General features: G+C 45.5%; 1 protein-coding gene across 1 annotated transcript; it reads right to left on the bottom strand.

Moving 5' to 3' along the window:
- Positions 1-985: 985 nt before the first annotated feature.
- SLITRK2 (SLIT and NTRK like family member 2) lies at positions 986-11,605 on the bottom strand. Its single transcript, XM_085607990.1, has 2 exons — positions 11,249-11,605; positions 986-9,165 (listed from the first exon to the last, which is right to left on the bottom strand). The coding sequence occupies exon 2, from the start codon at positions 9,114-9,116 to the stop codon at positions 6,561-6,563; it is 2,556 nt and encodes an 851-aa protein (XP_085464116.1). The 5' UTR covers positions 9,117-9,165; positions 11,249-11,605; the 3' UTR covers positions 986-6,560.
- Between the last annotated feature and the right edge of the window lie 15,631 nt (positions 11,606-27,236).

Genomic DNA, 27,236 nt, shown 5'->3' with positions numbered 1-27,236 from the left:
AAATATAAAGTAACACAAATCAGAACATAGCACTGCCTTGTGTTACTTTGTATCGAGTAGGATTTACATGAGTTGAGCATGGGTGTTCTTGTGCATCCACCCATGTATTATGATGCAAGCCCAGATTTACAAACAATTGTAAACCTAAATTTGCACCAAAATGATGTGTCTACCCAGCAGAGGAGTAACAAGGAAAATATATATCTTCTTTCCTCCTTGTTACTTCCTCTTTCTATGGAAAGAGAAATTTGTCTCTAAAGATTGTTTTTGTGTAGGAAAGTATTCCTTTTTGCACAAAATCAATCTTGGCTGTAATGCAAGCATTCTTGCACTATGGTGTAAGGCGGCCTGTGTTAGCGCCAGTCAGCCACAAGTAAGCCAGAGCATGCAAAGAGCTGAACAGGGCCATATCTAGGTAAATATGGCACTGTTCAGCTCTCACCGATCCACGCAACACATTGCAGTGCAGCAACTTGCCTTGCTGCGCTGCTTTGCATAAACTGTAAGTAAATATGTTCCAAAATCTGCACCATTTAGCAGTGAAAAAAAGAGTGAAATGTGGCACAATTTATGTAGTCCACAACAGAGACTTCTTTTAGATGTGCATACTGGAAGAAATAGGAAAGTTCACATTGGGTGATATTATTAAACTAACTAAAGTGCTAATGGTCCACTCTTTCTATACAATTTCAATATATCTAGTCTGTAGACAAACATATTCCCTGTTTAAATCTAAACCTGAACATGAAAAAGACTAGCTAGCCAGGCACTTGCCACTCTTGATAAAATACTGAAACACGTTTGATAGAAACATGTAGGGGTGTAACCTAGAAACAGTATCGGGAAGAAGACTTCATGGGGCTGTGAAAAGTGAAGTGTAAAAGTAATGATATTCAATCTGCACTGAAGATCATAGGATGGAAAAACCAAATCAATGCAAATCGAGTTACATTGTTGAAATGTCCTTGTTGGTATTGTCAAAGAATGAATATTTAAGTGACTGGAGGCAAGCAAAGTAGCAAAATTAGCTTTAATGTGCAAGAATTTGCCAATCGGAAATTTACAGAGATCCAAAAATAAGATTTTTAGTTCTAAATACATATTTAAAATGCCAAAAAAAAGGTTGTCATATATTTGCTACACGTCAAATTGTGAAATGGCTATTATCACCCCTGAACACAGAAGAACTAGCTGCACGTCTGCTCTTGGAAGACAGCAGTTGGGTTCATCTCAGAGAATAGTAAAATCATAGAATTTTGCAAATAATACAAACCTTAACTATAGATTTCAGGGAATGAGGTTGGATTTTAGTAAATTTTAGTTGGATATTAGAGTATTATAGATTAATAAAACAGATACTAGCAACCACTATCAATCAGTAAAAAAGCAAATATGTACGATTCTTGGTGTTATGAAAAAAAGCTGAAACATTTGAAACTCATAGCTATGCTTCTTCCTGTATGAGTTGGATGACTCACAATTCTCGGTTTTGGTCAACATCAAGCAAAAAATACAACATGCCTATCATCAGGGTTCTGTCATTCCGCAGCGCTAAAAAATAAGGTAGGTGTTACACAGTAGTACTATATTCTAAATGTTCTAGTATTAGAATGATGAACGACTGATTCAGCCCTGACATACTTCAAACTTGTGGCCTCTAGATCACAACAGATAACAGCTGCGAAGTAGAAAAAATACATTCCCTACAATATCAAGAACTCAGTTTAAGGATATGGGGTGACTATGAAGAAGGTCTAGAAGGAGACAGCGGGAAACGTTCAAAAAAGAGGCTTGAGGTTCTTTTTAAGTGGCTAAATGCTGCCTTAAGAATGTGCCTTTCAGTGGATAAAGTTACCCCAAAATGAATCGTGACCTAACTGGAGAAAATCAAGTCAATCTCACTGATATATTTTAGGTGTAGGTCGGAGCCAAAGAGGACATTTATTGTCCATAATTAAAATATGTTTTTCGGCTTTCATTGTGCAACCATCTACTTTGCACTGCTCTTGCAAGCGCTGGACTTGGAAAGTAGTGCAATCCCTCTGGCTTAAAAAGACCTCCAGGTTCAATGTCTAAGCGAGGATACTGCAAACTTAAACAGCAACATTTCAAAGAAAGAGGTCCCTTACAGCAGAGCTATTTTCAATTCGAATCTTAAACGATCAACACATCCAAGGCCTTCATTCAATGAAGCCCAGATACCCCGATTTGGGAGCAAACGGGGGCTTGTGTTCAGATCAGGATTTCAACTAATACATTAGTTTGAACTTTTTCCTCACACAAAATTCACAACATAATACCTGCCAGTGTTTGTGCTGGGAAACACCACAGAATTCTGAGATTCCCTGCTCAGATGGGAGGAAATGTGTAATTTGACTATGTTTTCCCTATTCTATTGGTTAAAACTTAAGTACAGGGAGAGTTGTAGTGAGGCCCCTCTACGGCAGAAGTCTTCAAAAGTTGTGATGGTCTTCCAGATGTGTCTCTTAACAGTAGTCAACCCTCAGTTTAAGCACGTTTACAATGCGGAGTCCTGAGAGAACAGAGCTATCCTTCAGCTTACACAATGCTTGTGGGCCCCTAGGTTTTCACAACTGAATTATGCGTAAGAATGCTAGCATATTGCAGGATCTTGCCTCACACAGCAGAGCTATCCCTCAGGCTGCACAAGCACTGCTGGCTCCGATATCATAGATCATTCATATTCCTCGTGTAACATGTGTATTATGATATCAGAAAGCAGAGGTGTCCCTTAGACTACAAATCGCAAATGTGCAGGCCCTTGACAGTACAGAAATAAGATGTTTTAAGATGAAGAAGTTGTCCTGTATGTTGTATATTCCCGCATTGACACAGACGTCTTAATATCGCACTGACGAGCACTGTACGCTTTGGAAACGATGGCGAGAAAGCCAACTGAAAACATATTGAGTGTTTTCAGACCATAGGAAACAGTCACCTGCAATGCAGTCTATTTATTGTAAAGTGTAATGTACCATGGGTTCTTGGCTCAATCCAAACTCTGCTTTATGATTTAACTTTCATGGCAGGTATGGGAAACCTATTATTTATTTTGGATTAGGTAGGAAAATCATTGTGAAATAGTTAAAGGAGCTGAAGAGAGCAAGACAAGCTGCTTACAGGCCACCAAAATCACTAGGAACTTACATCGTCATCCCATGTTGAAATAGAAGGTGGCTTGCATTCCACAGATGTTGGTGAAAGGACCAGGCATATTTGTAAAAACTGAAGTTGGTTCTAGTTTTCATGCCAATGCTTTGAATGGGGTTAACAGGCATTTTTGGTCGTGTTTGGGAGTGCAGCTGTCTACTGACCTACTGCTACTAATTCTTTAAAATATTCATAAGGTGGACCTTCACTCAGTCCAGAGGAGTATTACACTATCACCTTATGCTGGTTGTTGTGTGCATCCTTATGCTTTCTAAATAGGGCTTCTATTTGAATGCATGATGGACTATTTTACATCTAAAAACACTGTATTGCTTTCCTGTATTCTGTACAGGAATCAATCATTTTTGCTTCTTTTCTCACAGTTGTGGCAAAGGTAACAGGTCTGACTTTAATGTGCTATATGGTGATAGTGCATATAACACATTCAAACAGCATTCATATGTACATGTAATTGCATAATAAAGCTAGACCTATTGGCTTTGCCAACGCTTGTTGATTAGTGTAACCGAGTTTGTGGACACGTGGTGCTGTGATGTCTTACTTTATGTAAAGATTGAGAAAGATATATGTATTTCAAACCTTCACCTCAAGAACACAGCAAGATGTGACTCGACATAATCCTCGCCAAATGAGTCCAAACAGATCAAATAATGAACTAGTAACACATACAGCAAATGTAGTTACATATTTACCAAAATAGATGTGAACTGGACTCGCTCCAACCCAACCTAAATTCAAATGAAATATTGACATGGATGTTGGTGGGAGCCATTCCTCTCCACTGGGGGCTGTCTCCCTCTGTGCAGATGGCAAGAGGTGACAAGCACCGTAAAATCACATTCACTTGATAAGACTCACAAAAATACCTACAGCACAGAAGTCAAACTGTCCAGAGGGATGAAAGATGCCTCATTCTCAGACAAAAAGCTCGAGCTGTGCCATTTGTGGTTGTTGATATGCAAAACCGAATGCTCGACTTCCAGCTCTACTAAGATGTTGCAGGTTTAACATTCTTCACACGTACTAAAGACGCTTCCTGTACAAAGAGCAAAACCTTCATGGGACAGCGAACGTCAAATATAATGAAACTGGACATGCTGCACACAAAAAGGTGAACATACTGTAATAATAAAACAGACTCTAAGAAACACTAAAAATCAAACCATTGAAGTAGTCTACCTTGATGAAAACATGTCCACATGAGTTTATAACCCTACTCCATTCATTCCTCACCTCATTGGCATTCTTAAGTGTGCCCATAAACACTCACATCTGCTAATGCTGCCATGCAGATCCGAGTGTGTTTCTGCAAATGTGCAAAACAGGTGAGCTCGAGGCTGCATTTTTGTGCTCTTCGTCGCCGAGTTATGTGCATCGTATCCACATTAACATAGTGGTGAGTGTGTCATTACTGACAGAGCAAAAAGCTTAACCTCTACTCTAGACATTATGAGACGTTGTGTCCCAGAAAGAACAACCCTTAAGGGGGAGCACACGTTCGGTCATCAAGGCGGATTTTTGTCCCTAGTGTTCGCTTATCATTTGTTTTATTTATTTAGTTCACAACCTTACTGGGTAACCAGCAACAACAATAAGGTGTGTAATACATATGTGTCCTAACAAATAACTTTGACCTTTTTAATTACATTAGTGCCAGAAACAACAGAATGTTTCCAGTACAGAAAAGTGAACCGAAGTGCATGATGCTGGCTTTAAGACTGAGTCTGAGTCAATTTGGCATGGACATTTTTGGCAAGAACATTTTAACTGGAAGCTGCTGTATAATCTTACTTAAAAGTGATTCATATGTAATACTAAGTTTCAAACTTGCAGATAAAGACGTGTACATTTATTAAAAAGATGTTAAAATTAGGCAGTAGTCCACTTGAGTGTCTGCATGAGAAAAAAGGTTTATTATATGCAGTAACCTATTTATAAAAAGGAAACAGTGTGCCCCTTTCACAAGCCAGCAATTGCGTTAGGAAGCAATTCAAAAGCCTGCCCTACTTTACATGCAGATCACCATCCCACTTGCATAAGGATTTACAATAGATACAAACAAAACAGTTTTTGTTGTAAATAAGGGATTCTTGTTCAAAACTGTACGTGTATTTTTGCAATGAAAAGTATTTTTAAAAATCCTACTATGAATATGACCATGTAGAGTGAATGCCTCATTTGTTTTTAACTATGTTTTTATATTATCGAGCATTAATATTTCAGACCATCTACACTGGAAAACGATGGTAACGTTGTGGCCTTTTTAGCCACGGAACACAAAGAATTTATTTTTGGGTGAGGACAAGATGTGGTGAGAGGAAGTTGTGTTTTTCAATGTTGTTCAGGCATTAGGACATTTGTATCTAATTGTTTCACTCTCATATAGGTGTTTCTTATAGTGGAACAGACACCAGTTGTCTAGTTGTACAAGCCAGGCTAGCTTCTTATCTTATTAACTCATCTTCTTTCATTAGAATTGTTTTAATATTGAAATATTCTAAAATAGCAAATATAAGTTAAACATCAGCTGGGTGGAGCCATTCCAATAGGAACCTTATCTCAGAAAAAGTAATATCCTTGATTACAATATCAATAGAATGTATTGACTAATAAGTGCACTGTATTATAACATGAAATTACTTTTATTAATAAACTGTTATTTGCATTTTAAAGGATCCGTTCTCTGATTGCTTATTTGCCTACATAGAAGTCCATTTACAGATTTAGAAAGCTAAAAATGATCTATACAGTTGAGTGTATAAAGCCCAAGTTAAGATAACCTTTTTCTTTATATAAAATAGTGGCTTATTTCATTCAAATCAGAACATGTGTTCTAATTTAGCACTGTAGCTGTATACAGGTAAATCTATTATACATGTTTCTCATTTCAAAAAATACATCACATTAAAATATGTTCAATCTTTCAATGCTAAGAGCAACAATTAAGTATTTTACTTAAAGTGCAAAGGCACTTTAACACAAAAAGTGACGCCCAGTGGCTATACTTGGTAGCTGATCTCAGATATCTGTATAATACTATTTATATACACTTGTTATTGTTCTTAAAATCACTGATAATCCTCTAAAAAGGGCATTAGCTTAAATACCCACCATTAACTGCAAAACATAAAACAAAATGCAAATTCTACTGTAGAAATTCCCAATGACGGATTTTGCAGAATTAAAAATGGGTGGAGGAATAACTTAAGAAGCTTGAAAAAGCAACATCTTGACAACACATATTTTCAAGTTCCATACAGTGTAATATCTTCAAAGGGAAAATGCTGAGCTTATGAGAAAGCACCTCTTGGTGCCAGTTCAGAGAAAGGCCAGTATTCAGACTGCAGTAACTCACTCACATATATCTCTTACAGTTGGCTTATTGCCGTTTGTTTCTCCAGAACTTCGAGGTAATCTGGCTCTGTCTGTAGTTTTTTCCCTGGGAGCAATGGGTGCTCCGGTTTGGACTGTTCTGTAAAATATTTCCTGGGTGTCCCATATAAAATAGTTTTGTTGAGCATATCTTGGTGTTGGCGCCTGGACTCATATGAGGGCATGCAATGCCTCTTGGGCAGCGTGCAGAAGTTATAATGTACCACCCCGCCACTGGGCAGCTCTTTTACCCTTTCTGTGATGTTCTGGTAGAGAAGTTCATGCTCCCTTGCAGTGGGCTGCTGTTTTTCCAGAAGTTCAGCAGTGCTTATTGTATAGGCCAAACTTGAAGGATCCTCCATTTTATTGTCAAGGTTACTGTAACTAAAGTCCTGTAGATTCCTGTAGTAAGCAACGGGGTCACCTTCCTTCTGCATGTAGATGGGATTTTGGCACATCTGCCCAATGGGAGGAGGGATATAGTTATACACGTGTGCTTCGGTTTTCTCGTGGGTTTCTGTTCTGTAAGACCCATATTGCAGCTGGAATGAACTTAGGTCCAAATTGTTGGCACTGCTGCTGGGGACATGTTGGACACCCTTGCGTCGCTTCAGAACAAACACAAATAGTCCTGCTCCAAAGCACACTGACAAGATGAAGACAACAAGTAGGCCAAGTATTAAGACTGAGAGGGGGACCTCAGTGTGGATTTCTGCATATGAACTTGGCGAGACGCTCAGAGGGTAGGGTATTTCTGTGCTGTGGCTCAGGTGAAAAATTGTAGTATCCGAGAATCCAGAATTTTCAGGACAGATGGCATCCTTCCGGAGGAACCTCAGATGCTCCCCAGCATGTTTGGCTGGGGAGTCACAGGTCACCTCGTGGACAACCACAGTGGAGCTGGACTGCTCAATCCAGTTTTTCAGCCCCAAAATGGCACAGGTACAGTCCCATGGATTCTCCTGCAGGTCAATCTGAACGAAAGCTGGGAGCTGGTCTAGCACACCCTTGACAGGTAGATAGGAAAAATGATTGTTCCTCAAGTTCAGTCTAGTGAGTGATGTGCCTCCAAACACATTGTCGGGTAATGATCGAAGCAGGTTGTTGTTGAGAAACAAGAGCTGGAGATTAGTGAAGGCATCAAATGTACTTGGTAAGATATCCTTGATGACATTGTACTCCAAGTATAGATACTGTAGACTGTAGAGGCCATCAAACATGGAAGGGTAGAGAATTTCAAGGTAGTTGCCATTAAGATAAAGTCTACGCAAACTTGTTAGGTTTGAAAAGGCACCATCCTGTATTATAGCTATCCTATTATTTCCCAAATGTAATAAATCCAGAGAACTGTAGTCAAGAAGGTCATTTTTGTACACAATGTGGAGATAGTTACCTGTTAAATAAAGTTTCTTTGGGCTTGTGGGTTTGGGATGAAGGTCAGAAATATTGCTGATCTTTCTCTCCTGGCAGTTCACATTCAGCCCACTGTCAGAGCTCTGTGAGGTGCATGCACAGCTATCAGGGCAGGTGAGGGGGACAGGTGACTTGGTCTGATACACCATGATAGGTCCAAAAATGTGTCTGTCTTTGGGTATAGTGACCCGTGGAGTAGGCCGGTTCCTAGTTTTAGGGGGCCGGCTGGATTTTGGAGATCGAGTCGGTGTCATGGCCGGATTAAGTGTAGGAGGCAGCCGGTGCAGTCTTGGGTCTGAAAGAGAAGGGTGTTGGCCCCTTGGGTTGGATTCACTGGAGCTCTTCCTTGGGCATAGATCCTGCTTGCTCAACTGGGTCACATCTTTCCCATGGAGCCTGAAGGGGGTCTCACAGACAATCTCCCCCACAAAGACGGAGATGGTGTCCAGCCAGGCCTTCAAGGGGAGAAGGTCACAGGTACAATTCCAGGGGTTCTCTTCCAGCTGGATCTCCATGATGCCCCCAATATGCTCTAGCACACCCGCAAAGGGCAGCATCTTGAGCCGATTGCCCCTCAGGTCCAGGTGAGTCAGCATCACGAAGCGGAAAACATTATTAGGGAGGGACAGCAGCAGGTTGTCGTTGAGGATGAGCACCTTGAGCCGGTTCAGCTTGCTGAAAGAGCCGGCCTCGATGGAGCTGATGTAGTTGTAATCGGCCTGCAGGTATTCCAGGCTCTCCAGTCCCACGAAGGTGTCCTCCCTGAGCGCCTCCAGCTTGTTGTTGTTCAGGTGCAGTCTCTTGAGGGTGCGGAGGCCGTTGAAGGCCCCGGTGCGGATCTCCTGCAGCTCGTTGTTGCCCAGGTGCAGGGTGACAGCGTTGGAGTAGTTGACAAACTCGTTGGGGTAGAGGCGGCCGAGCAGGTTGCCGTTGAGGAAGAGCTGGTAGATGCGGGATTGTGGTGGCAGGAGCAGGCTGACGCTGGTGAAGCCCTTGTTCTCACAGTTGATGTTCAGCACGTTCTCCTTCTCCTCACACTGGCAGCGCAGCTTGCACACGTCTTTGGTGCTCTTGCGGCTCTCCGTCTTCAGGAACCCCGCCACTGTTAACACACTGAGCAGGAGGACGCTGTTCAGCATGTTTAGGCACCTTCCTCGGTCCCGGGCCCGGTACCCACTGCGCTCAAACCTGCAGGGGGGAGAGACACACAGTTACACATGAAGGAGAGCTCCATACATACTTCTGAAAAAGTCCAAGCAAACAGTTCACTTCATCCTGTTCACAGACACCCTCCATCAGTTTTCTCCAGGCCCCCACATTGATTTTATAGTTTAATTGTCTTTGATTGTATTTACGGTTACAGTAACTTACCCCTATCTTTCCCCTTATTTCTCTCCGGTTTCGGCTCATTTCTTCAAACTGACTGCGCACCGTTTTGCTATTTTTTTCATCGACTAAAGCTCCTTGGCGAGAGTTATATAAATGGAGTGAATCAATACCTGTGTCTTCAGATTTCGGCATTAGAATATTGTTTTTGTCATTGTTTTCCCAAAATGTAATATTGCATGACCAGCTTCAAACCCCGGAAGGAATATGTTTTGCATCATCAAAAAATCAGCACATAGACTGAATATTTGCACATTACACAAATAAGGAACTGACAATCGAAAATTATAGCAAGCAGCCCCCTGCTTCTGGTGGCCATACATGAACACTTTAAGATCGTGTTACTGTCCTGCAGACGCTGCCTACCTATTTCGTGGCATTAGAGTCTAGGAGGATGCATCGTGTACAGACATTATGCAGAGCCATCGACGAAACCTGAGAAGGGGGCCACAGTACACTTTCAATGGACGTGTTGCCGCCGGAAAGCGGTGCCAGTGCCTCATTCCATGCTGGTTGCTCTTACAGGAGTGCAAAAAGGGCTAGCAGGGTTCCCTGAAGAGGAAACTGGCCCCTTGCTCTGAGCTCTTCTGCTAAAGTCACCCTCTGGGTCTCACAGCCCTGAAATGATGACGCCTTCTCACATGCCTGGCTGGGAGCACTGCGCTCTCACTTGGTGCCTGCATGTCCCTAGTCCCTCTCTTGAATTCTGCGCCCTCCCCTAGTGTGGTGCCACCCCCCCTCCCCCCGCATTCCGCCATCTGGGAACTCTGCGACCTCACTTGGTGCTCTCTACCTCTCATCCCTCTCGGGGGATCTTCGCGCTCTAGTCGTGCAGTCGCATTCTCTCATCCCCGGGTTCTCTGCGCCCTCGGTAGTGTAGTGCCTTTGGCATCTTATCCCGCTCTTCGAGTTCCGCAACTTCCCGCCGGAGCCATCAGCCTTACGTCCCTCTTAGGGGTCAATGCCTACTCATGTGGCACTCTTTAAACTGCATCACGCCCCGCAGCTCTGCGCTCTCACAGTGCGTCCCTGGATCCCATCACTCTCTGCGCGAGGTCTGCGCCTTCGGATCCCCCAGCTCCCATCACTTTCTGCGTGCTCTACAATCTCACGTGTTGTCCCCGGTCTAGTTCTGGTTGTGCGCCCTGACACAGATTCCTCGCTGGAAGCGCTACCCCTCCGCCTGGTGAAGGCTACCCTCGATTAGTGCTGAGTGCCCTCACATGACTACCGTGGGAGCCCAGCACTGCGCCTTCACGCGGAGCCCTCAGTCCCCATGGTTCTGTTCTGAGAGCCCCGGGGCCTCAAGCGGTGCACGTAGCCAGCCGTCTTTATGGGGTGCTTGCACTCTCACAGATTCCCACTCCCTCTCAGAATCTCAGTGGCCTCAAGAGGCTCTGGACCCCCGGTGACGAAGCAAACACCCGGATGAGGTGGACAGCATCCCTCCAAAAAGACCCTGCGCGCAAACCCTGAAGAGGGTGCGGCGTAGAAGGTCAAATCTTGAATCCAACACACAAACGCCCCGAACCAGCCATCCTATCCCCAAGCACTTGGAGCCTGGGACCTTCAACTATACATACTTATGTTATATGTGCTACCCACGCAACGTTCCACAGTCTGTTCCCTAAAGTAGTTTGAACACGAACACTCACAACAACCTTGTGTCTGACACACTAGCTGTACATCACACACAATGTGGGGACACACTTGCAGCCGTCTCAACAGCGGCGCAAAGACAGATCTTTGCATCTCTACTGCCCGAAGCATGCCCCATATCTCAGCTAAGAAGCCTGCACCTGCGAGCAGCGCAGGCTGAGGCGGCAGATGGAGAAGGAATCTCTAAGTAGGACGCGCAGACCCCCCAGAAAGTGAGGCTACTTACACATCAGGAAAGAGATTGTCTCTTCACCCTCGCCCTCCACGTGCATCGGCAGCCTGGCATGGTCCGGACAGGGTGATGCTCCTTCTGCCGCGGAGGGACGTCCGCCTCCTCCGATGACCCGAGGAAGCCGTCGCTTGGGAGCCGCTGGAGAGCCGAGCCGAGGCGCAGGCTCTGGAGCGCGCTCTGCCGCAGCAGCCTGCTCCTACCCCGCGCCCTGCTCCGCCTCACTCTGCTGCTCTCTGAGCCCCCTGCACGCCCTTCGAGCAGCCCCCTCCGTGACGTCACCTGCTGGTTGCTGGGGGAGCTGGGGAAGCACGCTCAATTTCAATGTGCACCGTCGAGAAGCTGAATGCACAACCTTGGAAGCGAGACAGACAAAAGTCTGTGTGTGAGAAGACTTTGCGTGCGCGCCTCTGTGTGACTGCTAACGTGCGCATGTGTCTGTGTAGATGTGAGACCGAGTAACATCGTGGGGACCTGACTGCCCACAAATGCCTGTAACTTTGTGGGCCTTTTTAGCTCATATTAAGTTTGTCACTTCACTTTGTGCATGCTGGTGACTGTGTGTGGGGGCCTCTAAGGAGTTAGCTTTAGGCGGCTAGCGGTGCATAGTGTATTACTTATGTCTGCCGGTGACCGTGAGTTCCAATGTATATGCTGTGTGTCAGTGTATTTCGTTGCTTTGTATGTGTCTTTGTCGGTGTCGTGTGTGAAGCCGTGTATCAGTCAGTTTTGCACTGTGCATGCATGTGTGTGTGTTTGGTTACGGGCTATTGCGTACCAGCATGTGTGTGACTCATGGTGTCAGCGTGACTGCCGCGGTTGTCTCCTGAGTGTGCTCGAATATTCTCTGTGTTCTAGGGCTGCGTCTACTTGTATGCCTTTTAGTTTGTGTTTGTTCACGTGAGAATGTCGGCTGGTTTGTTAGGACTGAATGCGTTAGTTTACTTGTGTCTGAGTGCACAGTTTTTGTACCAAATGTATGCGCTTGTTTTTGTGCATCACCATTGTTGTATGTGTCACTGTGTGTGTGCACGTGTGTCTTTTGCGTGACAGTGCAGGGTTTAGCACCATTATATGTTGGGTCTTTGCCACTAATGTCAGAGGCAGTTTGTCTTTGTATCAGGCTATGTGTCTGTGTGTTAGGTGTTTTTTTTGTATGCCTGCATTTATGTGTGATTTTAGTCCCAGTTTGTCTGACAATATTTGCTAATACATGTGCCAACTCATTGTGTCCTTATGTTTGCCTGTGAGCTTTGATCGATGTGTCTGTTTATTATTGCGAGTGCCTGCTTCACAGAGTTTTGTGTGCAGTTTTCAACGGCATCTTTGATTGTGCTGTAGAATGTTGTGCCTACCTCTGCCTCTTCAAGCACGTCTGCCAGTCTGTGTACGCGTGTGCACCTGGTGTGTGTTTGTGTACCTAAGTGCCCACTGGATGTAGGAACTTCCCTGGGGAATCTCGAGCCCATATTCCCCTTGTTTACATTGGCATGGCACCGCTGCGAGCAGTGCGTTAAATAAACAAGTACTGTCCCGTACGAAGTACCGGTACTTCTCAGGCGTACACGGGTACTCTAAACAGCGAGTTCCTGTACGTCTTTATTTCCAGTTAAAGATCTGTCTGACAGGACCCCCCCTCCGCCACGTTCCGGGGGGCAGCTAACGAATGCAATACGTGCCCTTTTCTCTCGATCGTACCCCACGAGACTGCGCAGAGACAAGCGGCGGGTGCGAGTGTGCTGTGTGTGTTTTAGACATGGGGTTGTGTGTGTTAGGGCTAGCAGGAAGAAGGATTACATCACAGCTAGGAGTCTGGCACTTTGTCATATTCGTAAAGTGATAAACTGGCAGGTGCTGTTTGCTCTAAGCGCTGACACTAAAACACACAGGTCGCCTTCCTTGGGATGGAGACCGCGGGCTGTAAATCTAACTGGTGCCGCGTTTCCTCGCACCGAGGACTGTGGGCAAGACGTTGTCCTGTGCTGCTCTCATGTTTAGGCAGAGGAATGGCCTCATTCTGTCGCTGGAGGATTTCACAGTTTGGCACGCAGGGCACGTGCTTTCTAGAAACTCAACCGCCCCTTTCTGGTGCAAGAAAGCACATCTTTGATGCACTTTATTTCATTGTTGCAATTTGACATTGCGGGGAGATATTGGAGAGTTTTACAAGAGAACCGTTTACAATACACAAGGGCACATTCATTTTTTCTAAGGCACAGGGAGATTAAGTGATTTGCCCAGAATCACAGGATGTTGAGCCGACGCCGAGACTTGGTTCCCTCGCTCAAAAGCCGGCATGCCTAGCCCCATCCTCTGCAACAAAGAGAGAAAGAAAGTGATTTAAGGAATGTTTCCCCTTCCTGCGGAATCAGCGGCAGGAGGTCAAAGTTAGGAGGCGTCCCAGCAGGACTGCATATATGTGGGGCAGGCGCGCAACACCCATTGGACTCGCAGGGCTTCAGCCCCCCCGTCGTGTGTGGCAGCCCGGGATGAGACAGCTTCCCGGGCGCACACACAGCCGCACCCGAGCACTTCACAGGTCTTTTAAAGACCATTTGCATGTTAATGAGGCCTCGTTGTTGTTTCACCCCTTCTAAGAGCCCCTGCAGCTCCACTCTGCCTATTGCTTAAAGTTCAGCCCCCCCGAAATTTTTGCCCAGCCCCCCCGAAATTTGGCTCTAGTTGCGCCTCTGATGTGGGGGAATGTCTGCTGAGCTGAATGTCTAAGGCGTGTCTTTATGGTGCGGTAGATTTGAGCGTTCATGGCTTGTGTGAGTTTTGGTGTCTGCACGTGTGTACGTTTGAACTGTGTTGCATTTGCTATTTACGTCTGCAAGTGTGTGGACTCGGTTTCAATTCTGCTTTCCACGGCAATGAAGAACATGTGACTGCCGGTGGGTGCATGACAGCGCCGTTTTGTATAACGCGGGCATTTTATACAGCGCCTCGCTGCGCAGCTGTGCACAAACCTCCTGAAGTTTCCGACCTTCAGCTGCCAATGCCAACCACTTAATGAGAATTAGCGGCGAGGGGGCGCGGTTTACTCTGCAGCCTTTAGCTGCAACCGCAGGAAGATTCGCGCCACCGCATGCCCTAATTGAGCCATTTGGGAGACAAGGGTCGGTTATTCTTTCTTATAAAGCGGCTACGACAACTTCCCATTAGAGGAGCCACCGGAGGAGGCATTGTTTCTGTTCTTGGTGGCTAATGGCGCCATAATTACCGGGTCTGGCCATCTTCTTATGTCTCAGCCCCGTGACAGTGTTTAAAATACATATAGCTGCACACAGTAGCACATTCCTCATAACTAGAGCTAATGTTCCCGATTAAGCAGTGGTCCTGCTCTGTGGGGCTCTGTAATTGCTTCCCTAAATAACCTACATTTATAGGATTCAGGTTAAGAAGAAGTTAAGATGCGGCCCCCTCTCCTCAGCCCCCAACTGTCACACTCCACCTCCCAGCCATCTCCACCCCCATGCATGCACATGCGCGTGCTGCCTTAGTTCCGAGGAAGATCTGCTGAGGCCGGGAGGGGCGGTGGGATGCAGGGGGAAACTACACAGAGAGAGAGGAGGCAGCAGCGGCAGGGAGATGGGGAGCCGAGAAGGGAGAGATGTATGTGAGAGAGGGGCTCGAGGCCGCGATGGGTGAGGCCCCCCACACCCGAGTGAGCCGCGAGAAACAGGAATAGAAAGTCTGTGGGAGACTGAAGGAGACAGGAGGGGTGGGGGAGTGCTAGATAAGAGAAAGGCAAGACTGGAAGGGGGGTGTTGGATAAGAGAAAGACAAAGAGAGAGTCGGACAGATGTGAAAGAGAGAGAGGCGGAAGAAAGAAAGAGGAAAGGGGGGAAACACAGAGAAAGAGATGGGGAGAAAGTCGCGCAGAGAGAAAGAAGTTAAGTAGAAAGAGCGCAAGCGAGACAGATCTATAGGCAAGAGGGAAGGCAGGTGGATCCAATGTTAAAAGGAGAGAAGAGTAATGGAGAGAAAGCTTGAACATGTGGCAGAGAGATGAAATAGGAATTAAACCACTCAACGTGACAGATGTTCGTATCCCCAGTGAGTTCCGGTTGCCTCCAATGTCGTGACAATGGACGTGCACGGGGCTACGCTCTGAATAGGACGGAGAGTTTCCCACCAAGGAATGTGCTGGCTAGGGGAGGGGTGCGAAGGTGGGAGGCGCGGGCGATTCCCACGCAGAGGTGATCGATTCTTAGACGTGTGGTTGATGGGCATATTCCGTGTATCGCAACCAAGGCGCGGGGCTCTTTCTCCATTCATTTAGTTTCAGAATGATTTTTTTATCTGGATCTAAACAATATTTTATAGACTTTTAATTTTGTTTTAAAGCCGTAATCTAATTTTCGAGCTGCTGGTGCTATTATCCAAAATAGCTTCGTTGCGGAGTTCTATTTTTACGGAATGCCCTTACGAGAATGGGGGACTTTGTACCTAATTTATAGCTCGGATGCAATAAAATGGCTTTTTGTGTCCGCCTCGTAGAGCCCAGATCTGAAAGCCCGATATCCGGGGCGGTGACTTCATAAAACGAGCTCTCTCGCCTCAGCTCCTCCACCCTTTGCAGCCGCGCGGGAGCTTTAATTGGTTATTGGTAACAATGACCAGCCCTCGGCCCTCGCTGTGCCGAAGAGAAGCTGCCAGGAAGCGGCAGTGCGGCGCTGCTGGGCTGCGCAGGGAAGGGGCCGTTTCTTTACGAGATGGGGCAACCACCCGGAAGAATAAACCGTTCCTTTGATTTTCCAAAGCTCATTTACTTATTAGACCCCACTTTTAAAGGAAACAGAAAACTGGGCAAATCCTCACCAAGCTGATTCAGTGCATGTTCACGTTTCGTGCTGCCCCACCGTTGCAAACGGCACAGCGCATGGGCGTCTTACAGCGCATGTTTACTGCCGCCAGCCGATGATGTGCAAGCGAGGGGACAGGCTGATGTAGGCAAGGACTACATTTCTGGAGGGAAAGTTTTACCCAAAGGAGCAAACTCAGCAGGGGCTCCGAGACTCTTCCCTTTTTCTTAATTTATTTTATTGCTGTCATTCTTTTTCTCAAGTTAGTTTAGACAGCAGCAACATTAGCATAACATCGCACCGTCTGCCTTTCCGCCCTCAAACTGGCTTGCTTAGCATGACAAACACAATAGATTTAGGAGAGGTTCAACACCTCAATGACTGCGATAACATTTTTAAAAAAAAACAAGCATTGGCATAGCCAATAGGTCTAGCTTTAGGGACCTTATAAGTGTTTAGTTATGCAGCACAATATCCTTGGTGCAACAACATCAACTGTTGCATCGCTAAGCACTTATAAGGTCCCAAAGGCCAGATCTATTGGCTATGCCAATGCTTGCTCAACTTGTTTACTGCTATATTTTCAATGTAGTTTTATTTTCCTCTCAATAGTTTATTAATTTCGCAACCATGTTTCTCTCTTTTGTCACAACCACTGTTCTATATGTCCAGTAGCGCGCTATGGCATCAAATCAATGATTGATGTTCACCTTAGCTCTTCATGCCTGTACTGTACCCCTTTAATCCTGTTTTGTATTAAAATGTGACTTTCTATCTAAAATAAACTACACAATCCAACAGGGATAATTATTATTTCGTACTTAAATAAGGCTATATTAGCCTACTGTTTGTCAACAGCTCTCCAATGTTTTTTAACAAACCTGGGAGAAGTTTAGTAAAACCCGCACTATCTTGTGCGTGCTCAAAATATTATAAATGCTGTCGACAGTATAAAAAAAAAATATATATAAAACACATTTCAGTGCAATGCACATGTATAATTGACTCTGAATCTCATTCCTACCCAGAATCGGTGAGAGATACCAGTGCTCTCCAATGAAAGTACTGGACCCAGGCTGTAAAGAGCCACAACTTTTCAGTGACAACTTTCCACCCCATGCTGAGAGGTACCAGTACTCTCCAGGGAAAGTACTGGGTCCAGGCTGTGACCTCTCAGTACCTTTCAGTGTTTCGGGGTATCCGTGATGGGCCATGCTGGTGTTATCCTTTTCGGGTAACGGAGTCAGAGTCTGACGGTACAGAGGCGGAGGGGGTCTGCAGCAAGACGTGATGGCCTCGCACAGGTTGGTGCTGAACGAGCAGTAAGACCGGGCCGAGGTTTCTCTACTGCCCTACATCTATCGGTACCAGACACTGCTCGTCACTCGGACACGCAGTCTCCTCTTCAGGGCTACAATCCGTCTGATTGGTTCAACTGAGCTGAAAGAAAGACTACAGCTCCCAGAATCCCCCGTTTTCATGAAAGAAATACACTGCCTGGAAACAAAGTGTCCTGATGACAGGGGGTTCAAAATACACCTACTAAACCTGGAGAGGACCCCGCAGGCCAGCCAGACGAGGAGGGAGAGGCTGATGTTCCCCGAGTTCTTCAACACCCCCTTGGGGGAGATGAAGATGCTGCTGCCGATGATGGAGCCAATGGTGAGGGAGATTGCCCGCAGCAGCGTGATCTTCATCTTCAAGTACACAGCCTCCTCTTTCGGCTCCTCACCCTTCTTGCTTTCAGGTGACGTCCCCATCGTGTCTGCTCTGAGCCAGTTCTCGCACCGACTTTTGGACAATGCACATCTGCTCAGAAACTCTGTTTGTTTTTCTCAGCCCGGCTCAAGGCCTCTGCCCCCAGCCAGCGTTAGCACCGGCTCATGGCTGACTGGATGAATTAGGAGCGAAGGAGGAGGGGCTGGGGGGGTGAGAGCAAATGTGGCCCGGTGGAATGCGGGTGAAGGGAGCGGAAAATAAAGGAGCGGAGGAGGCAGCAGGGGGAGGGGAGAAAGGAGAGGGCCTGCATGTTTCCCTTGCGGGAGCGAGCAGGAACCCTATGTTTGTAATTAACACATGGTTTGAAAGCTCGCCCACAAGCGAATCGCCAAATCTGTGCCGATTGCTAAAGGTCTTTTCATTTGCAGCACGTGCGCGCTGCGTAGGCGAGACCTAATAAAGACAAAGAAGTCTTGGAGCTCCCACAGAGTTAGTGCCCCAGGTTACAAAGCTACTTGGAGACAGGCAATGTGTAGTATGGCTACAGAGAGATGGGTCCTGTCTGCAACTGTTAATATTTTACGTTTTATGTGCCACCTCAAAATCCTGGGGAGGAAGAAAGGGCTGTAAATGTACCCCACTACAAAATGTGTGTGGTGGGGGGGAATCACACAGGAACCCAGCTAGGCCCACACATGTAGGAATTATTTAGTTGCTTTTTGTCATGTTATTGATTGGTGTTTCTATGCATTGATTTACTGACACATCACAAAACATCCTCACATTCTCTAGAATCTCCCTCACTACGGTGAAAGATAGTTTAAATCTATTAAAGACTGTTAGAAATGGGGGTCTCTAGTTGGCAAGGGTTGGCCACTGTCCAAGTAGGGACCCTTCTTCCTAAATCAGAGTAAGCAGACTACACCCTTTGATAACCCCTGCTCAACCCTGTGGTAACGTAGCACGAGCAGCTAGGCTTATCTCAGAGGCAGTGTGTGAAGCATTTATGACCATACACAGTAACACAGTGAAGAACACTACAAAGGGACACCACTCAAGTATACAACAAGGAGGGGGAACGAGGGGCCTAATTTTCCACTTAGCATGGAGTGGGGAGGTCCAGCAGGAAAGGGGCCCAAGAACGGGAAGTACAAATTGGATTCGTGCTGTTCCTCAGTGATAGGTTTAGACAACGTCCCGATTCAAATGGTCCCACTATTTCCCTGGTGGGGTAATGGGTGGGAATCCAATTTGTTGGATTCGAATGCCCTCACACACCCTTTTAGGTGTCATGCTTCATCATATGGGCTTGGCACAATACTAGAAAAATAGGGTTACTCTTAAAATGCTGCAAAAATAGTTCAAGGTGTGCAAAGAGGAGTTCAGTTCAAGGCAGTGGTCTCTGCGACCCTTTTACTCACAAGATAGCTGGATTCGGTAGCAAAGCAACAAAAATGTCGCTAAGGAGTTGTAGCGATGATTTTCCTCACGCTAACCAGCGATGCGTTGAATCCTTGCCCCAAGGGAGGATGATGCGCTGATTTGTTTGCAGGACAAAGCGACAAACTTCTGCACGCTAAGCCGGCGATGCAATAAAATCCTTGCCGCGAAGGGAGGATGATGCTCCGAGCCTGTTGCGTGTGCGATCTTGTTGCGATGAAAGAAAATGGCGCTCCGCGAGGGAGCGACGATCCTGGTGCGATGCGATGCGATGAAAACGGCGAACGCTCGGCGTCCGCTCTGCGATATCATGAAGCGATGAACTCGATGATCTTTGGTTAGCGAGCGCTTTCAGGCCTGCAAACATGTAATGCGATAATCTTCAGGTTAGCGAGCATTTGGCAGCCCGCAGACAGGTGATGCGATGATCTCCGGCAGCGAGCACTCGGCGGCAGCAGCACGACGATTTTCCTTATGCTCTTCAGCTGCAGCGGCTCGCTAACGGGCGTTTGCGACGATTTTCAGCACTCTCTTCTCCACAGTAGAACTAGAGGCCCTGGAACTCACAGGCGCCTCACCTGCAGATAGAAATCCTCACTGGGAGGAAACAGGAGGCTGGTGGTGGAGTCTGGTGTGCCTGAGACTCCTGCAGGAAGCTAGCTCTCTTCTAGCCCTTGGGTGATTGCTGTAGCAAAAATACAATTTCCTTCAAAGTCCTTTTCCTCTTCTTCCAAGTCCAGTAGTAACCACTGCAGGCCAGTCCAAGAAACAGCACACAAGCACAAGGACAGTCCTTCTCCTGCAGATTCCTTCAGTTAAACGGACAGAGGTTCTTCTTGTTGTCCAAGAGAAATACAAATTGTAGGGGCCTCAGCACAGACATTTATACCCCAAAAGTCTTTGTTCTAAAGAGTCACGAGTCATTGAACCCAGCCAGAACCAGATCTGCCCAGCCCTGGAGCACTTTGTTTACCAGGCTGCATCCTTCCTTTCAGAAAGAGGGGCTCTGCAATCAGACACACAGTGGGAGGTGGAGCCAGCATTCACCTTGCCAGGAACTGCCCTATTCAGGTCCAGGAGCAACCCCTCCCCATACTCCAATGCAGATCTCTCTATTCAACCCAGGTCTGACTCAGCCTGCCCTGTCCCTCCAAAACCAGACAGCCATTACACATAACAGCAGAGCACACTGGAAGGCTTAGGCAAGAAAATACCTACTTTCTAAAAGTGGTATTTTCAAACACAGAATATAAAAATAAACTTCACTAAAAGATGTATTTTAATATTCTGAGCTCAGGCATACTAAATTTGTTTTTCTACCTTGTTCTGTGGGTCAGTTAGGACTATAGAATATAATAGCCAAACCTCCTATTCTAGCCTTTGGAGAACAGGTAGCCTTACAGTAGTGAAAAACGAAATTGGGTGTAATTCACTACCAGGACATGCTACACACATCAGAGCATGTCCTACCTTACACATACAATGCACCCTACCATAGGGGTGGCTTACATGATGCCAAGGGAAGGTTCAGGGGCTGGGAAGTGGGTGCACTTCACAGCCAAGATGACAGTTCTGGACTGCATGCAGACTGTGCAGTGGTAGGTCTGAGACAAACTTTACAAGCTGCTTCTGTGGGTGGCGTAAACCAGCGCTGCAGGCCCACCAGCAGCATTTGGTTTACCAGCTCTGGCCACACACATGCCACGCTACTAGGGATTAACAGGTAAACCAAATAAGCCAATCATGGATATACCAATTCACATGTCATCTTTACACAGGGAGCATTCGCGCTGTGGCACTGAATGGCAGTGGCACAGCACCCAGAGCATCTATCACCAGCAAAAACAGAGGAGACAACAGCGAAAAATGGAAGGGAGACCCACGCCAATGGTGCCAGGTCCAACAAAGACACAAAGCATCAATTATGAAAAACTGTCCTTCATGGAAAATTCTAGCAGAAAAGAAAGAAACAGCTGCACCCAACATCAATGTTAAAAAAAGAATCAAAGGAACACTGAAAGTTCACAATCTGGTGTCAAAGTCCTTTGGCCTCATTCTCATAATTACCAGTCCTCCTGCAAGCCACTCTATCAATATCCCTGTTGCGCAACTGCATCCTGTCCTTTGCAGAACCACAGTTCTGGATGTCTCCATATGTTATGGTGAAAGAAAACTCACTTAACAGCTATAAGAATTGTTGAATCCATTCTTAATACAGGACAATAATTCTAAAGAAGGTCAGGATAATGAGGCTTTCACCATAAAACACTCCCCAGAGTCATTTGTGTAAGGTGATGAAAAATACCACCGAGCTTGAAGCAAAGCTAAAAGAGAAACAAAGAGAAAATCAAGGAATGTTGGGAGAGATAATATTCCCCTCGGTGTCTTAAGATGGGCATATAACCTTTTACACGCCGACCCAGTATCTGTAAGACACATTTTAAAATTGGAGAGTTTTAGAGATGAATTTCCACTGTACACTTTTAATAGGTATCTTTTAATATAGCTCTTAATGCTTCTCACTGCACGGTAGCACTTTTACAATCCTGGAGACCAGCACATTTGAAGCTTTTTCTAAAGAACTTGACACCAAGAATAAGGTTCGAATTGGATGTAGAACAGTGTTCGCAATTAAAACACTACGAACAATATGTAAAAAGCATAGACTATAAATCTCCTGAGCTATTTCTACACTTTCAGCTAGAACACAGAGTACGGCGCTGCATTCTTCTGTTGTGGTTTGGAATCCTCCCATATAAAGTTTATACATCCAGATGGAATAACCTAGAAAATATATCAGGTACCTGTGATTTGTGTAAGGGAGTAGTACAAGATCTACCTCACATTCTGTCAGTCTGCCCAAACCCGATCCTAGTAGAGGCCCAGCGTCGGTTCACAAAGCCCATTTGTTTTAGATATAATGTCCCTTCTGCTCAAGGCTTAATCATGTTATGCAAGTCGCCTCCTGATGAATTTGTCTGTCATAATTTGTTCAAGTTTTTTAAAGCTGTTTTAAAGTGTATAAAATAATTGTTTGAAATTAATGTATTTTGTATTTGTTGACCTCAGTAGAGGTCTAAATCAAATCAAATAAAATATGTCTCATGTTAAGAGAATCTAAAATTCCTGTCAGGTAACCGAGGGATATTCTAAAGTTGTAGGACAAGAAACAGAAGCTCTAGTGTGACATTTAAAGTCTGTCAACCATGGCAAATGCAACATGAGAGTGATTTATAATAAAACATTTTTAACTTGCATTCTTTTGACCAATGTACTCCTTTCTCAATATTCTTCAGTTGACCAGATTCTTCTCTTTTTGAGTGCCGTAAAAACAAAAACATCAATATCATCATTGTACATCAACCATAAAACCCATCAAATTAAGTGTTGGACCTGACATCCTCTGTGTGGTTTCTCCCCAACTTTTTGTCTTCTAGCTTTCTGTTTTGCTGATCTCATTTTAGCCGGCTTTAGGACTCTGCCCACTTTACCACTGCTAACCAGTGCTAAAGTGCTTGTGCTCTCTCATTTAAACAGGGAAACATTGGATTACAGCGCTAGGACAGGGGTAATACATGTACAGAGAGGCTGTAAATTAAATGCTACTAATGGGTCTACAGCACTGATTGTGGCACCCATGTAAGTAGCCCTGTAAACATGTCTCAGGCCTGCTATTGCAGCCTGTGTGCAGTTTTAAAACTGACATTTTGAACTGGCACAGTAAACCTTTTGCCGGGTCAAAAACCTTAGTTTTAATTCATATTAGTCACCCCTAAGGTAGGACTTGAAAAGCCCAGAGGGCAGGATGCTGTGTATGTTTTACATGTCCTGGTAGAGAAAAACTCCTACATTTGTTTTTCACTACTGTAAGCCTACATTTGTTTTTCACTACTGCAAGGCCTATTTCTCCCGTAGGATAACCCTATTGTATTTAATACATGATAACTTTCAATTGGAAGCAGGAAGTTAGCTTGAGTTTGGTGTCTAAAAAATTAAAAGCCTTCTTTAATGGTAAAGTCAGATTTTTTGTCACAATTCTGAAAATGATACTTTTAGAAAATTGTCCTTTTCTTGTCCCAACCATTTGGTGCCTGCAGCCTGTTCCTGGGTCATATGACTAGGTGTAGCTGGCAGTTGGTCTTTGGGTATTGCTCCCAGACAGTGAGACATAGGGAAGCTAGCTTTGGCAGGAAAGGACACTCTGAGTTGATGAGGGGGAGGTGCTGTCAAATACCATACTTGCACATCACAAAGGCTATGCCTGAGGACTCTCACAAAGAGTTTGACACTGGTCTTTTGTAACCCCCGGACTAGCTGGAGCCGGAACAGGGAGGAAGGGTTGCTTGACAGTTCAGTGAAGGTTGAAACCTATAGAAACGTCTCCTACTTCAAAGTGGGCAGCAGGAATAAATAGTGGACCCTCTGACCCACCTCTTCAGTACACCTGTGGACCTGCGGGGAAACTCATAAGAAAGATTTATATGGAACTAGATGATGCATGATGCATCCTCGATGTGGGATAATACAACACTCCACAACCAGGATTTAAGGTACTCTTGTTCAGTAGGCATAACTGGGTCTCTGTAGCTGGCTCGCACTCCATTGTGGTTGGCCTGTCCATGTGAATTTGTCCTGGTGCAGCGCGACCAGACAACCTAGTTAGCAATTTGTGCTATTTTCACATACATCTTTAAAATTGCATATCTTTTGTTATTTTTGTCATTTTGGTCTTAAATTATTCATTAACTTTTACTCTATTATTCTAAATTGGTATGGGATTTTTTATTGTGTTATGTTTCACTTTGTTACTGTTTGAATTGCTGCATAAATACTTTCCACACTGCCACTGAGTTAAGCCTGACTATGCTGTGCCAAGGTACCAGAAGGTTGATGTTAGACCTGGCACCATTTGTGTGGGTTTCTCCTGAATTTATGCCTTTGCCTCCTGTTATTTTGCTGTGTGTTGGACTTAGTTATTTCTGGTTTAGATGCTTTGTGCACTTTGCCACTGATGTCAAATGCTGAAGTCCAAGTGCTCCCTCTGTAAATTGTTGTTATATATTGGGGATTCCATAATTGGCATATTTGATTTACTGTTAAGTCCCTAGTACAGTTCACTGTGGGTGCCCAGGGCCTGTAAATCAAATGCTGATAGTGGGCTTGCAGCACTGATTGTGCACCCACATAAGCAGCATGTAAAATGTAACTCAGACCTGCCACTGCTGTGTCTCTGCACAGTTTTGTACTGCTATGTTGACTTGGCAAGTGCACCCACTTGCCGGGCCCTAACCTTCACTTTTTTTTTACATGTAAGTCACCCCTAAGGTGGGACCAAGGTACCCCTGTGTGCACGGTGCAGTGTATGTGAAAGTTAAGGCATGTCCTGATGCGTGTGGCATGTCCTGATAGTGAAATACTACCAATTTAGTTTTTCACTATTACAAGGCTCTCTTTCCTATCGGATAGAATGGGGAGTTAACTTATAACATCTTCTAAGTATAACCGCCCATGGGAACAAGATGGGAAAAGAAAGTTCAGTATGCCTGAACTCAGAATGTAAAGGTGCATCTTTTAATGAGGATGATTTTTACATCCTTTGTTTGAAAATATCACTATTAGAAAGTGAGTATTTTCTTGCTTAGCCATCCTATGTGCCTCTACTAGGTTTGTGTATTGACAGTCTGGTTTTGGAGTGGCAGGGGCTGGGGATGTGCTATTCAGACAACCACTAGGGGGGTGAGGTGTGTCCTGCCTTTCCATGGTGAGTCAGGGCGGGGCTGAATAGACCGGGGCTGCATTTAGAGTAGGAGGAGGAGATTCCTTTCACACCTGGATGGGCCTGGTCTGCTTTGGACAATGCTGTCTCCACCTCCTGCCGGGCAGCTGCACTGAAAGGACAGAACTGGTTTTGGCTGGGCACAGGGCTTCTTTGCCACCAGAGAAAAAAGGATTTTACTGTATAAATATTGGGGCCCAGACCCCAGAACTATAGACTACTTCTCTCAATCAAGAGGAACCTCTGCCAAAGAGAAGAGCTGGAAGATACTGGAGAAGGAGTACTGCCCATTTGCTGTGTGCTGTCTGGGTTTGGCCTGCAGTGGCTGTTTCTACCAAAGAGAGGAACTGTGTGTGTATCCTGCTTGCAAAGTGTCTCCATGGGCTGGAAGTGGAGCTTGCCGTCTGTTCAAGAGGTCTTAGGAACAGCAAAGACCTCATCATTCTTCTGGGCAACGTCTCTGGAACTGCTGGTTTCAGTCGCCGCAGAAGAATAGGGCAACCAACTCTGTCACCGAGTCCGTCGCAGGATTCATTGTCCTGAAGGCCCCGCAGAAGGCACCCCCACACTTCGTACAGCGTCTTTGGTCTCACCGTCTTGATGATCGTCACTGAGCCGTTCCTCCCACCGTGTACTGTGGGCACCGCATTTTGCACCGCTTCGCTTTACCTGGTCTGGGCGTCACCGACACCGTCGCTGCCTGACCGGTATATCGACCACCACCGTCACCTGCACGGCAGCCTGCCAGCCCCGCATTGAGGACCGCATCATCTTGCACCGTAAGCCTTGGCTTCACCGACGCTGTCTAGATGACTGTCACTGAGCTGCTGCCTGCACCGCATCATGAGGACACCACACCCTGCACCGCTTCCATTGTGGAACGCTGACCGGCTGATACCATTATGTCTGCCGCATCGAGAAGGGTACTGTTTTCGAGTCTGTCTTCGCTTTAGCTGACCCGCAACAAAGTGGTTGGCTGAAATTGTTAGACTCTGTCGTTTTCAGCATTGCGGTAGCCCCGGACAGAGCTACAGACTTGGAAGAATTGTGTTTTTCAGCTATTTCTGCAATTTAAAGGGCATTTAGCAACATAACTATTTTTTTATAGTATTGTATTGGGGATTTTTGTCGTTTTTGATCTTGTTTGGTTTAGAAAATGTTTTACTTATTTTTCTAAACTGGTGTGGTGTTCATTTGTAGTGTTTTAACGGTGTTACTGTATGCGTGCACAAATGCTTTACACACTGCCTCTGAGATAAGCCTGTCTGCTCGTGCCAAGGGGGTGAGCAGGGTTTATGGTAGAGGTGTATCCCCCTTACCTTGACTAGGAAGAAGGGTCCCTACTTGGACACAGTTGCAAACCATTGCCAACTAGAGACCCCAATTTCTAACAGTTGAGCACAGATTAATTTGGGGTACGCTGGTGACTTCACCCTGATAAGGATTGTGGTTGCTGTTTGAGTAGGTTTTCACCCCCCCTCAACTAGTAACCCAATTTCTTACACTACGTATGCAGGAGAAACAGGAATAAAAGCCCTCCTGAAATAAATGAACATCTGTGATGCTGTACCAAGCTTGAAAAACATCAGTTTGAGTCTCATGACACAGTAAATATTTGACAGCAAATAACTTTAAAGAATGGTTACATTCAGGATAACCAGTGGAAAATTGTCCTGCTAGTAATGTAAAACTAGGACCTTCAGGATCAAAATATCTATTATTAACATTGATAGGCATGGCATCCTTGGTGTGGGTTCCCGGTCTCATTGCCTCTGCCTTCTGTATTTGTGCTGTGTGCTAGATTGTATATTTGCTGGTCTAGATGGTTTGGGCACATAGCCACTGCTGATCAGTGCCAAAGTGCAAGGGCTCCCTATGCAAATTGTGTTCATGGATTGGTGTTTCAATGATTGGCTTATTTGGTTTACTAGTAAGTTCCTAGTACAGTGCACTGTGTGTGGCTAGAGACTGTAAATCAAATGCTACTAATGGGCCTGCAGCACTGATTGTACCACTCGCACAAACAGCCTTTCAAAGGGTTCTCAGACCTGCCACTGCAGTGTCTGTGTGCAATTTCTACTGCCAAGTCGACCTGGCAAGTGCATAAAATTGTCAGGTACTAACTTTCCATTTTCACACACATAAGACACCCCTAAGGTAGGCCCAAGGTACCCACGTGGACAGGGTGCAGTGCGGGGGAAACGTAGGACATGTACTGGTGGTTGTGACATGTCCTGTTAGT

This window comes from Triturus cristatus, chromosome 5_2 (genome assembly GCF_964204655.1).
Source record: "Triturus cristatus chromosome 5_2, aTriCri1.1, whole genome shotgun sequence".
Lineage (NCBI taxonomy): Eukaryota > Metazoa > Chordata > Amphibia > Caudata > Salamandridae > Triturus > Triturus cristatus.
This window is presented reverse-complemented; position numbering and strand designations above follow the sequence as displayed.